This window comes from Eumetopias jubatus, unplaced genomic scaffold (assembly GCF_037043125.1).
Source record: "Eumetopias jubatus isolate StellerSeaLion01/CBP00866 unplaced genomic scaffold, mEumJub1_p1.0 scaffold_10, whole genome shotgun sequence".
Lineage (NCBI taxonomy): Eukaryota > Metazoa > Chordata > Mammalia > Carnivora > Otariidae > Eumetopias > Eumetopias jubatus.
The window spans coordinates 115,703,164-115,714,315 of record NW_028274816.1 but is presented as its reverse complement, the minus strand read 5'-3'; the positions used below and the strand labels follow the sequence as shown (position 1 = coordinate 115,714,315).

Sequence of the window (11,152 nt, the reverse complement as noted above, 5' to 3'; positions counted from 1 at the left end):
TCAAATTAGGGTGGCTTCTGTAATAAAAAATAATTAAGGAGAGGCATCTGCCTTCAGCTCAGGTCATGATCCCAGGGTTCTGGGATCGAGCCCTGCATAGGGCTCCCTGCTCTGCGGGAAGCCTGCCTCTCCCTCTCCCGCTCCCCCTGCTTGTGTTCCCTCTCTCACTATGTCTCTGTCAAATAAATAAATAAAATCTTAAAAAAAAATAATTAAGGAAAATCACTTACTAATTTAAGCAGGAATGTAAAATTTTTTCACATAAGAATGACATCAAAAAAGAAACACGCAAAAAAAAGACACAAGTTTGCTCTTTTGATACCTTATTTGTTCTTACAAACTACTTTGTTACAGTTCCTTTAACCTACAAGTTTACACACCCTGTTATTCAAGGCTATTAAAAAAACAAAACAAGGGGCGCCTGGGTGGCTCAGTTGGTTAAGCGACTGCCTTCGGCTCAGGTCGTGATCCTGGAGTCCCTGGATCGAGTCCTGCATCGGGCTCCCTGCTCAGCGAGGAGCCTGCTTCTCCCTCTAACCCTCCCCCCTCTCATGTACTCTCTCTCTCTCTCAAATAAATAAATCTTAAAAAAAAAAACAAAACAAAAACAAGGGTGCCTGGGTGGCTCAGTCGATTAAGCACCTGACTTTTGGTTTCAGCTCAGGTCATGATCTCAGGGTCATGAGATCAAGCCCCATGTCTGGTGTCATTCTCAGTAGGAAGTCTGCTTCTCTCCCTCTCTGGCTCCCTCTGCCCCTCCCCCCACTCTCTCTCTCCCTAAAATAAATAAATCTTTAAAAAAAAACCACACAACTATTAATACATGTCCTACAGAGCAATCTAGCTGTATTTTCCAAATGCCTGCACTACTTAGTAAAACCAACCAAAAACCATGCTTAGTACAAAAGCAATTGTGATTGTTAAAACTGATATACAAGGAATGAAAAATTAATAGGATTAAAAATAAGGATGAGATCCAAGAAGAATGTAAGTTAATTTCCAGAGTTGGAGTCCCACGTTGGGTGTACAGATTACTTAAGAAAAAGGGTAAAAAAAAAGTTTTAGTTCAGATAGCATTCATTTTAAAAATGAAATAAAATAAAAATAAAAAAATAAAAAATAAAATATGACATCTCATCAGTTCAGGACTAAAATACTAAGAACAAAACAGCCTAACTCAGGTACCAGAATTGTGAGCCAAACAACAGGCCTTTTTTTGCAATTAAGTCCTCATACCATTACCTACTGGATCATCTTATTTTGAAGATAATTTCAGAAGTGGCATCCTAAGGAAAATCCCAACTAAAACATCGTTTGAACCAAAACAAAGTTTTGGCTCAACATGATTATGTAACATTCAGTTATGATAGAAACATGTTTTATTATGGACAGTGAAACAGGAACAAAAGAAAACAGAGGTATCAACCAGGTATTTGATGTCCTTTTCTAGAAGAACTAATGTTTATTAGCAAGCTGTAGGCCCATTTACAATAAATATCAATAGTATCATGAAAGAGTGGAACAATTATTGTCCCAATACTGAACTCCTGTAACCAAAGCACATTTTGGATTCAAGAAAACACAGCATACATGTATCAAAACCAAAACCAAAACCACCCCTCCCCCAACACACCAAAACCAAACACCAGCTTTAAGATTGAATTGGTTGTAAAACACTCATTGTGTTACTGCTTTCAGAACTCCACGGAGCACCTTGTAACTCATTAACTGCACGTTTTCCTTAGGAGGGAAACAAGGTCCTCTCTCAGTCACATATGCATAAGGAAATCTCAAAACCCAGAGGCCATCTGGTGGGAGAGTGATTTCTTGTTTTTCTGGGTAGAATACTGGACACGGTGGTGGGCCTGGTTGAACCTAAAAAATAAAGGTAATGTATTTAATGTACTTATTTTGACATTTTTCAGTGAGATAAATGCCTAAACAAACAGTAGGTTCAAAGACCATATAAGATTAAGGAGGTAATGGGTACACTCGTAACTCTAATCATATTCAATATTATATTATTTCGTCTCAAATATTTTCCTACTTTTCTACAGATTTTTAACTTCAAGTTCTGCCTTTGAACTATAAAATGTGAATTGATAGTGTGACCTGATTAACACACTCATGACTTATTTTTCAAGAACTAGAATATTAGGTAAAAAAGGTATTTAAAATTTAGAACTGTTTAATGAAATAATTTAATATTATGCTGTACTTAAAAAAAAATCAAAACAAGGATCAGCATTTTTTGTTTGAAGATGGAAAAGGTCTTATTTCTTACCTGGGGCATTAGTATTATCTGCAAAGGAGCATCAGGAACTACAACAAAAAGCCTCATAAGTTGAGCATAATGTGGTTTTAGCCCTCTACCCTGAGATGATGACAGAATATATAATGGCATATCACTATTCAAGGCTTTTAAAGCAGACTCCTTTGGCCCACTTCCCATTACTTTCATTACTTTGTCAGGTCCTGAGCACATAAACCTCCGACCTCTAGAGTCTTCATATTCAAACCCCACAAATGCTCGAGCTATGTCATCTCTCCGTCTTCCTCTTCCCATTACAACTGCACTCCTCTTTCCAGGAATAGCTTTATTTGGAGCAGGCCAAGAATTTGTGTCTAAGTCTCCTTCATCTTCGGCTCTAGTCCTGATGACAATGTCCCAAGGCATAAGATAGTTTGTTCCTGGAATGAAGCCCTGTTGGTCTAAACCTGTATGAAAATTATAAGACTTAGCAGGGCCTAGTTTAACCAATGACCAGCTGGAGAATTTGGGTAGGAGACCTTTAGGGCAATTTGAATGTAGCATGCCTGGGAGATACTCAACTGTGGATGCCTGTCTATCAACCAAGTTTGGTCTCTTCTCAGTTTTTACTTCTCCTTGACCATGAACTTCTGGATTATCTCCTCCTGCTTGTGGATCAGCTGGATAGGTACCTAAACTATCTGTGGATTGGCCTAAACTCAAAGCTAAACTCAGGCTTGTGCTCTCTCCTTGAGTCTGAGGTTCTTTTTCTTTAAGTTTATCAGCATCTGCATCTGGAGGGGCAGGAGAAGATTCATTTTTGGCAGGAGCAGGATCTGGAGTACTTGGTTCAAATACTGGGAAATTGATATGATCCAGTTTTCCACAACATTTTTCTTCCAGAAGCTATAGAGGAAGAAACAAAATAAAATTAACAACCTTGTTAACTTTTCATTTAAAATAACACACTCTGGGTGCCTGGGTAGCTCAGTTAGTTAAGCAGCTGCCTTCGGCTCAGGTCATGATCCTGGGGTCCTGGGACTGAGCCACACCCCAGGCTCCCGGATCAGTGGGGAGCCTACTTCTCCCTCTCCCTGCCCCTCGCTCGTGCTCTCTCGCTCTCTCAAATAAAATCTTTTAAAAAAAATAAGTAAATAAAATAAAATAAAGTAACACACTCTTCATTCTAAAAAAACAAGATAAACAATTAATGGGTAAGCAAATAAATACATATAAAGAACTTTCCCTTGTCTCTAGATCACACTCCAGTCACATTTACTTTTCTATGTACTTTGCTTCTGAAAATATGTATTTTTACTTAAATGACAGTTAACAAAAAAAGTGGGGGGAGAAAAAAGAAGGTAGAAAAAATTTAGAGTCTACCTGATAAAAGTCATAGTTAGCTGCCTTGATGTCAAAGGGATCATCTCGAGGTGCTTGTTTCCTTCCACAGTTACAGGCACCAGTAGATCGAGCTCGGCTATTGTGATACAGCACAGGAGGATTTCTATCGGCCTCTGGTTTTTCTCCTGGAAAATGTAACACTCACTATTAATTTCATACACACAACGCAGAATCAAATTTATTTTATATGCTATAGCATCTAACCCCCAAATTTCTCCAAACAGTACTTTGGAAATGAGAAGGAAGAAGAAAAAGAAAAAAAAGACAACTACCAAAAACACAAAACCTTGACTAAACGCACACAGCAGGAAAAGCAACTGAAAATACATAAAATGACATATATCTTCAATCTAAAGTCTTAGGTTTTCTAAGACAATTTTATCATCATCATGGTGACCTTATATTTCATTGTATTCTTTTTAGTTCAACAAAAACTCCAAGATAAAAATGTTAATATGAAATTTTTGAAAATTTATATTAACAGTTCTCATTTACTAATTCCCTACGGCTCATCCTTTAAATACAAGAAAATAATTAGTAGTCATAGCTGTTATTTTCTTTTTATAGCAGAAGAGAAAACTTAAATTTGAGGCAACTAAATTTCTGTAGGGCTCTTTTAAAGTATCAATACATAATGAAAGCCTCTCTTAAAACAAGAATAAAAAGGTGACTCACTGACTCAGTAAAGTATGTAACTCTTGATCTCAGGGTCATGAGTTTGAGCCCCATATTGGGCAAAGAGATTACTTAAAAAAAGAAACAAAAACACAGCTCAGTTCTGATTTCTAAATGCTGAGAGAATTTTAGCTACCTGATTTAGGTAATGAGTGAAATTTATGTACACAGTGTTGATCAGTTAAACTCCTCTCCTCACAGAGCTGATGGCCATTGCTCCAAAACTTGTAGCAGTCCTCGTGTAACTGCATGGCATATTTGTGAAAGGCTGGACCCCTAGCATGTTGACTGTACACTCGAAGAGCCTGAGCAAGCTGATTCTTATGGACAGTCATTGTGTAATTATGAGGCAAATTTGACTGATAGGCACTATGGGCCATGGGCAAAGCTTTTTGGCACCGGTTTTCTGAGAATTTGGTGTCAATATCCAAAAACCCTTCCAAGACTTTAATACTGCTTAAAATCTTAGATGTTAGCTCCCCAGTGGGAGACCCCAGGTCCTCCTCTTTCCCATCAATAGCTACTTCATACAGTTTTGAAGCTGCTGAGATCCACTTCTGGTAAGTGGGAAGTTCAAAATGAGAAGGCTGTGGGTTCCTGCCCACACTGTCATCAAAACCTTTCTTGCTTAGCACTAGCTCCACATGCTGCCACAGAAATTCCCGAAGAGTGAAATCCACTAGCTGCCCCGAAGAACTGGAACTGCTGCTGTCAATGTGGAAAGAAAGCTGCTGTCGGCTATGTTGCCTCATCACCTGGTATCGCCTGGGCCCAGAAAGGGGTGCAGGCACCAGCAAAGATTCTGGGTCCTTCACAGTACAATGACTCCTAAGTTGGTCCAGCAACATGCCTACTGGGTCCTCCTCTTGGCTTCCTGGAACTATGTACACAAAAGCTTGGTTGGCAGGCACAGTAAAGAGGCAATTGATACTCTGATTAGTCAAGACACGACTCTTCCTAAAGATTCTATAGATCTGGTCCTCCAGGGCATGCTGCAGTCTCCTTTTGGGAGAATGCTTCTTGGGCTTGTCTGGATGAGCTGGGTCTTGGCTCCGAGGGGGTTCCACCTTGAGGGCTCCATTGAGTTGAAAGAGGAAAAGGAGTCTAGGTGGGCAAGGTCGGCAGTTTAGCTTCCAGTCTTTGCCAACTGGACAATCCTTAATGGCTGTTTTGAGGAGGGGCAGTACTTTCTGTCTGAGTCCATCCAGGGCTCTGAATACTCGATCATAAGTGATGTCAAAGGAACAAGTGGGATGGACCAGAAGCAGTATGTGACAGACGGAGAAAAGGTAAAGGAGACTGAGACACTGCAGCTTCTCTTGATGCTTCCAGAACTCGTGAGCTTCTGCATGAGGTAAAGAGAGGCCACCTCCAGCTTCCCCGCTCTGAAGGGCATGACAAGCCCGCAGAAGCTGCGAATTGTCGCAGATGGAAGTGAGAAGAAGATAAAGAACTTTGCTCTCCTGATTGTAATAGGCCTGCAGAAGGCTGTAGTCCTGGGAGCCCGGCTCAGTTCGGTTACCTTCAGCGGCAGCTACACCTCCCCGAACCGAATCCCCCGCCCCAGCCCCAGCGTCTCCGGCTCCACCAGCCTCCCCGACGGCTCCAGCCTCGGTCCTGATTCCAGGCCCTATATCCCCAGGATCTTGGTGGCGAAAGAGGGGAAAGACCTGTCGGTCGCAAACCGTGTTCACAAGTGAGAACTTCTCGGAATTCAGTCGCAGAGCCGTCTTGCCGAAGATTCCCACCACGCAGATCTCATCCTCTCGCCAAGGAGGCTCCGGTCCACCAGCCACGCTCCCTCCGCCCTCTGTAGGGGATCCCTCCGGACTTTCAGAGCCGGTCCAAGATGAAGCTCCCATCAGAAGCTCTCGCAAGCTGACAGGACCCGCCATGGTTCTGGGGCTTCTCTAGACTCTTTCCGGTCCGCCCTGAAAACCCACCCGGCTTTCGTCCACTTGCGAAATCCCTCCTCCGCTTCTTCAGTTCCTGCTTTCCTCTCACTTTAGGTTCCGCCTCCCGCTCCTCCTAGTTTTTCGCAGTTTCCCTATCGCTGCAGCAGAGCTTGTTTAAGGTTTGCCTTAACCGGAGACTGTAGGAATTGAGAGATCAAAAAGACAGTCGGAAACAGGTAGTTTGCAGTTCAAGGAATACAAAAACACTGCAAAAGAAGCTGGTCAGGTGACTCTTGCAAAAATAGAAAACTGGTTCAGTTTAAACTAGAACCTTGTTACAGAAAGCGTAGTCTGCAGGTTCAAGTGGGAGCTAGTTAGAAATGCAGAATCTCAGTTCCTAACCCAGACCTACTGAATCAGTACATGCATTTCAACTAAATCCTAATGATTTGTACACACTTTACAGTTTGAGAATCACAGCTCTAGAGATACCTGGCAAGGTAGGTGAATGGATTTCCTTTCTTCTGTCCTATTCCTAAAGAAATTTAATTCACTCACATCCCCGAAAAAGAAAGCCAGTGGTTTTGAAAGGTTTATGGAGTACGAGCTTTAAAAAAATACTTTCTCATTCACGGAAGAATATATACCAAAATGTTAAAATGTATATTGAAATGTTTAAAACGTATTAGAATTTGTTCACTTTTATTTCTTTACTCCTTCCCCCGCCCCCCCCCCCCCCCCTTTTAAAAGATTTTATTTATTTGACAGAGAGAGACACAGCGAGAGAGGGAACACAGCAGGGAGAGTGGGAGCAGGCTTCCGGTGGAGCAGGGAGCCCGATACGGGCTCGATCCCAGGACCCCGAGACCATCACCCAAGCGGAAGGCAGACGCTTAAGGACTGAGCCAACCCAGGCGCCCTCCTTTTTCTTTTTTTTTTTAATAAAAGATTTTATTTATTTATTTATTTGAGAGAGAATGAGAGATAGAGAGCACGAGAGGGAAGAGGGTCAGAGGGAGAAGCAGACTCCCTGCTGAGCAGGGAGCCCGACACGGGACCCGATCCCGGGACTCCAAGATCATGACCCGAGCCGAAGGCAGTCGCTTAACCAACTGAGCCACCCAGGCGCCCCCCTCTTTCTTTTTTAATAGACTTTTATTTTAAAACAGTTTTAGGTTCATAGCAAAATGGAGCAGAAAGTTCCACTGTAACCTCTGCCCACCCCCATCCTCCCTCCACCAAGATCTGGCTCCAGAATGGTACATTTGTTACAATCTATGTACCTACATTGGTTGACACATCATTATTATCCCCAAATTGGTAGTTAACATTAAGGTTTATTCTTGGTGTTATACATTCTATGGGCTTGGACAAATGTGTAATGGTGGATCACCATTACAGTGTCGTATATAATAGTTTCACTGCCCCAAAAATCCTGTGTGCCACCTATTCACTCTTCCTTTCTCCAACCCTTAGCAACCACTGATCTTTTTACTATCTCCATAGTTTTGCCTTTTCCACAGTGTCATGTAGTTGTACTCATACAGTACATAGCCTTTTCAGGTTGGCTTCTTCACTAAGTAATATGCATTTAAGTTTCCTCTAGGTCTTTTCATGCTTTGATAGCTCATTTCTTTTTAGTGTTGAATAATATTCCGTTATCTAGATGTACCACCGTTTATTTATCCTTTTGCCTACTTAGTTGCTTCCAAGTTTTGGAAATTATTAATAAAGCTGCTATGAATATCTGTGTGCATGTTTTTGGGTAGACATTCTCTTTATTGTTTTTTAAAATTTATTTATTTTTATTGAAGTAGAGTTGACATAAAATATTACATTAGTTTCAGGTGTACGTCATAGTGATTCAAAAATTATATATTATAAAATGCTAACCATGATAATTGTAGTTACCATCTGTCACTGTAGTTACTATAACATTATTGACTATATTTCCTATGCTGTAGTTTTCATCCTCTTTTTATCTATTTATTGTGGAAATAATTTTGCAGTATATACATATATCAAGTCATTATGTTGTATGCCTTAAACTAATACAATGTTATATGTCAGTTATATCTCAATAAAACTGTGATGGGGAAAGAATTATTTAATTCTCAAAGGAAGGATGGAGCCCTAAGTCCATAGTGGTGGTGTTTTTAATAAATTAAGCTATACTTGGCTTCTCAACCAATTCTTATTTACTAATAAGAATCCAGGAAGGAGTAGGAGTGGGTTTTTTTTTAACATACTTAAAATTTGTCGGGGCGCCTGGGTGGCTCAGTCGGTTAAGCATTTGCGTTCAGCTCAGGTCATGATCTCAGGGTCCTGGGATCGAGCCCTGCATCAACTCCCTGCTCAGCGGGGAGTCTGCTTCTCCCTGTCCCTCTGTTGCTCCCCCTGCTTGTGCCCTCTCTCTGTCTAATAAATAAAATCCTTAAAAAAAAAATGCTTTCATATACATATTAAAAAAAAACTGTCTATTTGCTTTTTACTTGTTCCCTTCTCTACTTCTGTATGTTCAGATCCTATCTCTTTTTAAAGTTTTATCGACTTGAGAGAAAGAGAGCATGGGGGGAGGGGTAGAGCGAGAGGGAGAAGAAGCCTCCCCGCTGACGAAGGCCTTGATCCCAGGTTCCTGGGACCATGACCTGAGCCAAATGCAGACGTTAAACCAGTTGAGCCACCCAGGTGCCCCCAGATCCTATCTCTTTTTGAAAATCCAACTAAAATGAGAAATTCTACATTTATCAATATAAACTACGTTGTGATCCTCACCATGTGTATTATTTGCTGTTTAGTATGTGACTTTGCTGATATAAAATCATCTTAACAGTTCTTGGACTTATAAACCCAGACAAAATAAGTGTATATTAACCATAAACATTGTACAGATTTCCCAAGTAAGCAAAATGTTGAAAAATCAATAGAAAAGACTCTTTTGAAGAAAACAGGAGCAACAAGAACTCATACTTTGCTATACCATGGATTGGTACAACCACTTGGAAGACCAGTTTGACAGTATCTAGAAAATAGGCATGCTTCATAACCTAGCAGTTTCACTCCGAGATATACATAGTAGAGTAATTCTTGTACATGTGTACATATACAAGAATGTTCATAATGGCATGCACAGTTCATAATAGCCAAAAATTATAAACAACCCTAATTTCCATTAACAATAGAATGAGTGATAACTATATTCACACAATAAAAACAAGTGATCTTGTTTACTTATTGTTTTTTATTGTACTACACAATAACATGGTTGAATCCTAAAAATAAATGTTGAAAGAAGACATAAACAAAATATATAATGTATGATTCTATTTGTATAGTTCAAAAGCAAGCAAAATAAACCATAGCATTTAGGGATGTATATTTAGAGGGTAAAAGCAAGGAAATATTTATTATAACAAGCAAATCAGTAGTTACTTCTTGAAGAAAGGGACTGTGTTAGCAGAGGGAGATAGGCAGGGTTTCTAAAGACACTTACAATGTCTCTTGTGTTTATATGAGCATTTATTTGCTTTATGATTTGTTAATTTATGTATTATGTACTTTTCTGTTATATTTCTAGTAAAAACAAACAAGAGAAAAACCAAATGTTTTTTATTGCTCTTTATTTAAAAACATAACCAGATGGACCTTGGTTTTTATATTGTCTGGTTGTTTTTCAGTCTGAAAATAAACATTGGAAGTATATAATTAGCAACAGTGTAATGAAGTCATAGCATTTACAGGATTCTCAAATGGGTACAATATAAAACCTGTCATAAAAATTAGTAAAAGACATAAGATAGAAAATATTTTAATACTGGTACAATGGCAATAGCAGCTTTATAAATGTTTATATATAGGATTTCTATAGCTTTTTTTTTAAAGATTTAATTTATTTATTTGACAGAGAGAGATACAGCGAAAGAGGGAACACAAGCAGGGGGAATGAGGGAAGGAGAAGCAGGCTTCCCGCTGAGCAGGGAGCCAGATGTGGGGCTCAATCCCAGGACGCTGGGATCATGACCTGAGCCGAAGGCAGACACTTAACAACTGAGCCACCCAGGCACCCCTTCTATAGCATTTTTTAATGAACCCTTATTCCACAAGAATGATCAAATCATCAAATCATTTAAATTAAATTGAGACAGTACACGGTGGTTTATTAATATAAGCATAAGTGCCCCATAAAACACTGTCACAAATGCTCAAATGTTTTATTCTCAGTGATCATTCCTTTTATTCTTATATAATATAAATGTAGCTAGCAGGTTTTGTTTTTTGTTTTTTAACTAGAAGTAGGTATGTTTCTTAACTTTATTACCTGTTTAATTTTCATTCATAAATGTGTTTATAAACATAAATGTGGGTCTCATAAGAACAAAACATGGCCCCCTGGTCTGCTTTCCAGTCTGGTGACTTTCCACAACACTCTATTTGGCATCTCAAAGCAGCATTTATCTGTGGATATATAGGCATTTCTGGGAAATCTTTTGTAGCCTATGCTAAAATGATGATATTTCAAGGATATCATCCATGTAGCTGCTTCCTGTCAGGCTAGGAAGTTCAGTGAAGATCTGAAACACCTCATTTCCTATCCATGAGGCAGCTGCTTTCCTATTCTTAGAACTGCAGGGATCAAAGCTAATCCTGAACCTTCAGTCACAGGAACTCACCCTAATGAGAATTCCTCTTCCTCTGTGATACTTAACACATTAGTAATGGGGATCTTGGCTGGAGCTACAATTGTGTCCACCACTAAGTAGACATGTCTGACAAGCTGGGGGCTCCCAGAAATACTTGGCAACTTTGTAGGGGACTGACCGATAGAGTGACCAGATACAATAAAGAATGCCCCGTTAAATTTGAATTTCATATTAACAATGTATAAATATTTTAGTATAAATATATAGCTCCCATGCAGTATTTGGGA

At 39.7% G+C, this 11,152-nt stretch overlaps 1 protein-coding gene across 1 annotated transcript; it reads right to left on the bottom strand.

The window, feature by feature from the left end:
• Positions 1-1,432: 1,432 nt before the first annotated feature.
• On the bottom strand, positions 1,433-6,273 carry SMG8 (SMG8 nonsense mediated mRNA decay factor). The gene is made up of 4 exons (XM_028109434.2): positions 4,467-6,273; positions 3,635-3,780; positions 2,285-3,157; positions 1,433-1,875 (listed from the first exon to the last, which is right to left on the bottom strand). The coding sequence occupies exons 1-4, from the start codon at positions 6,223-6,225 to the stop codon at positions 1,678-1,680; spliced, it is 2,976 nt and encodes a 991-aa protein (XP_027965235.1). The 5' UTR covers positions 6,226-6,273; the 3' UTR covers positions 1,433-1,677.
• Between the last annotated feature and the right edge of the window lie 4,879 nt (positions 6,274-11,152).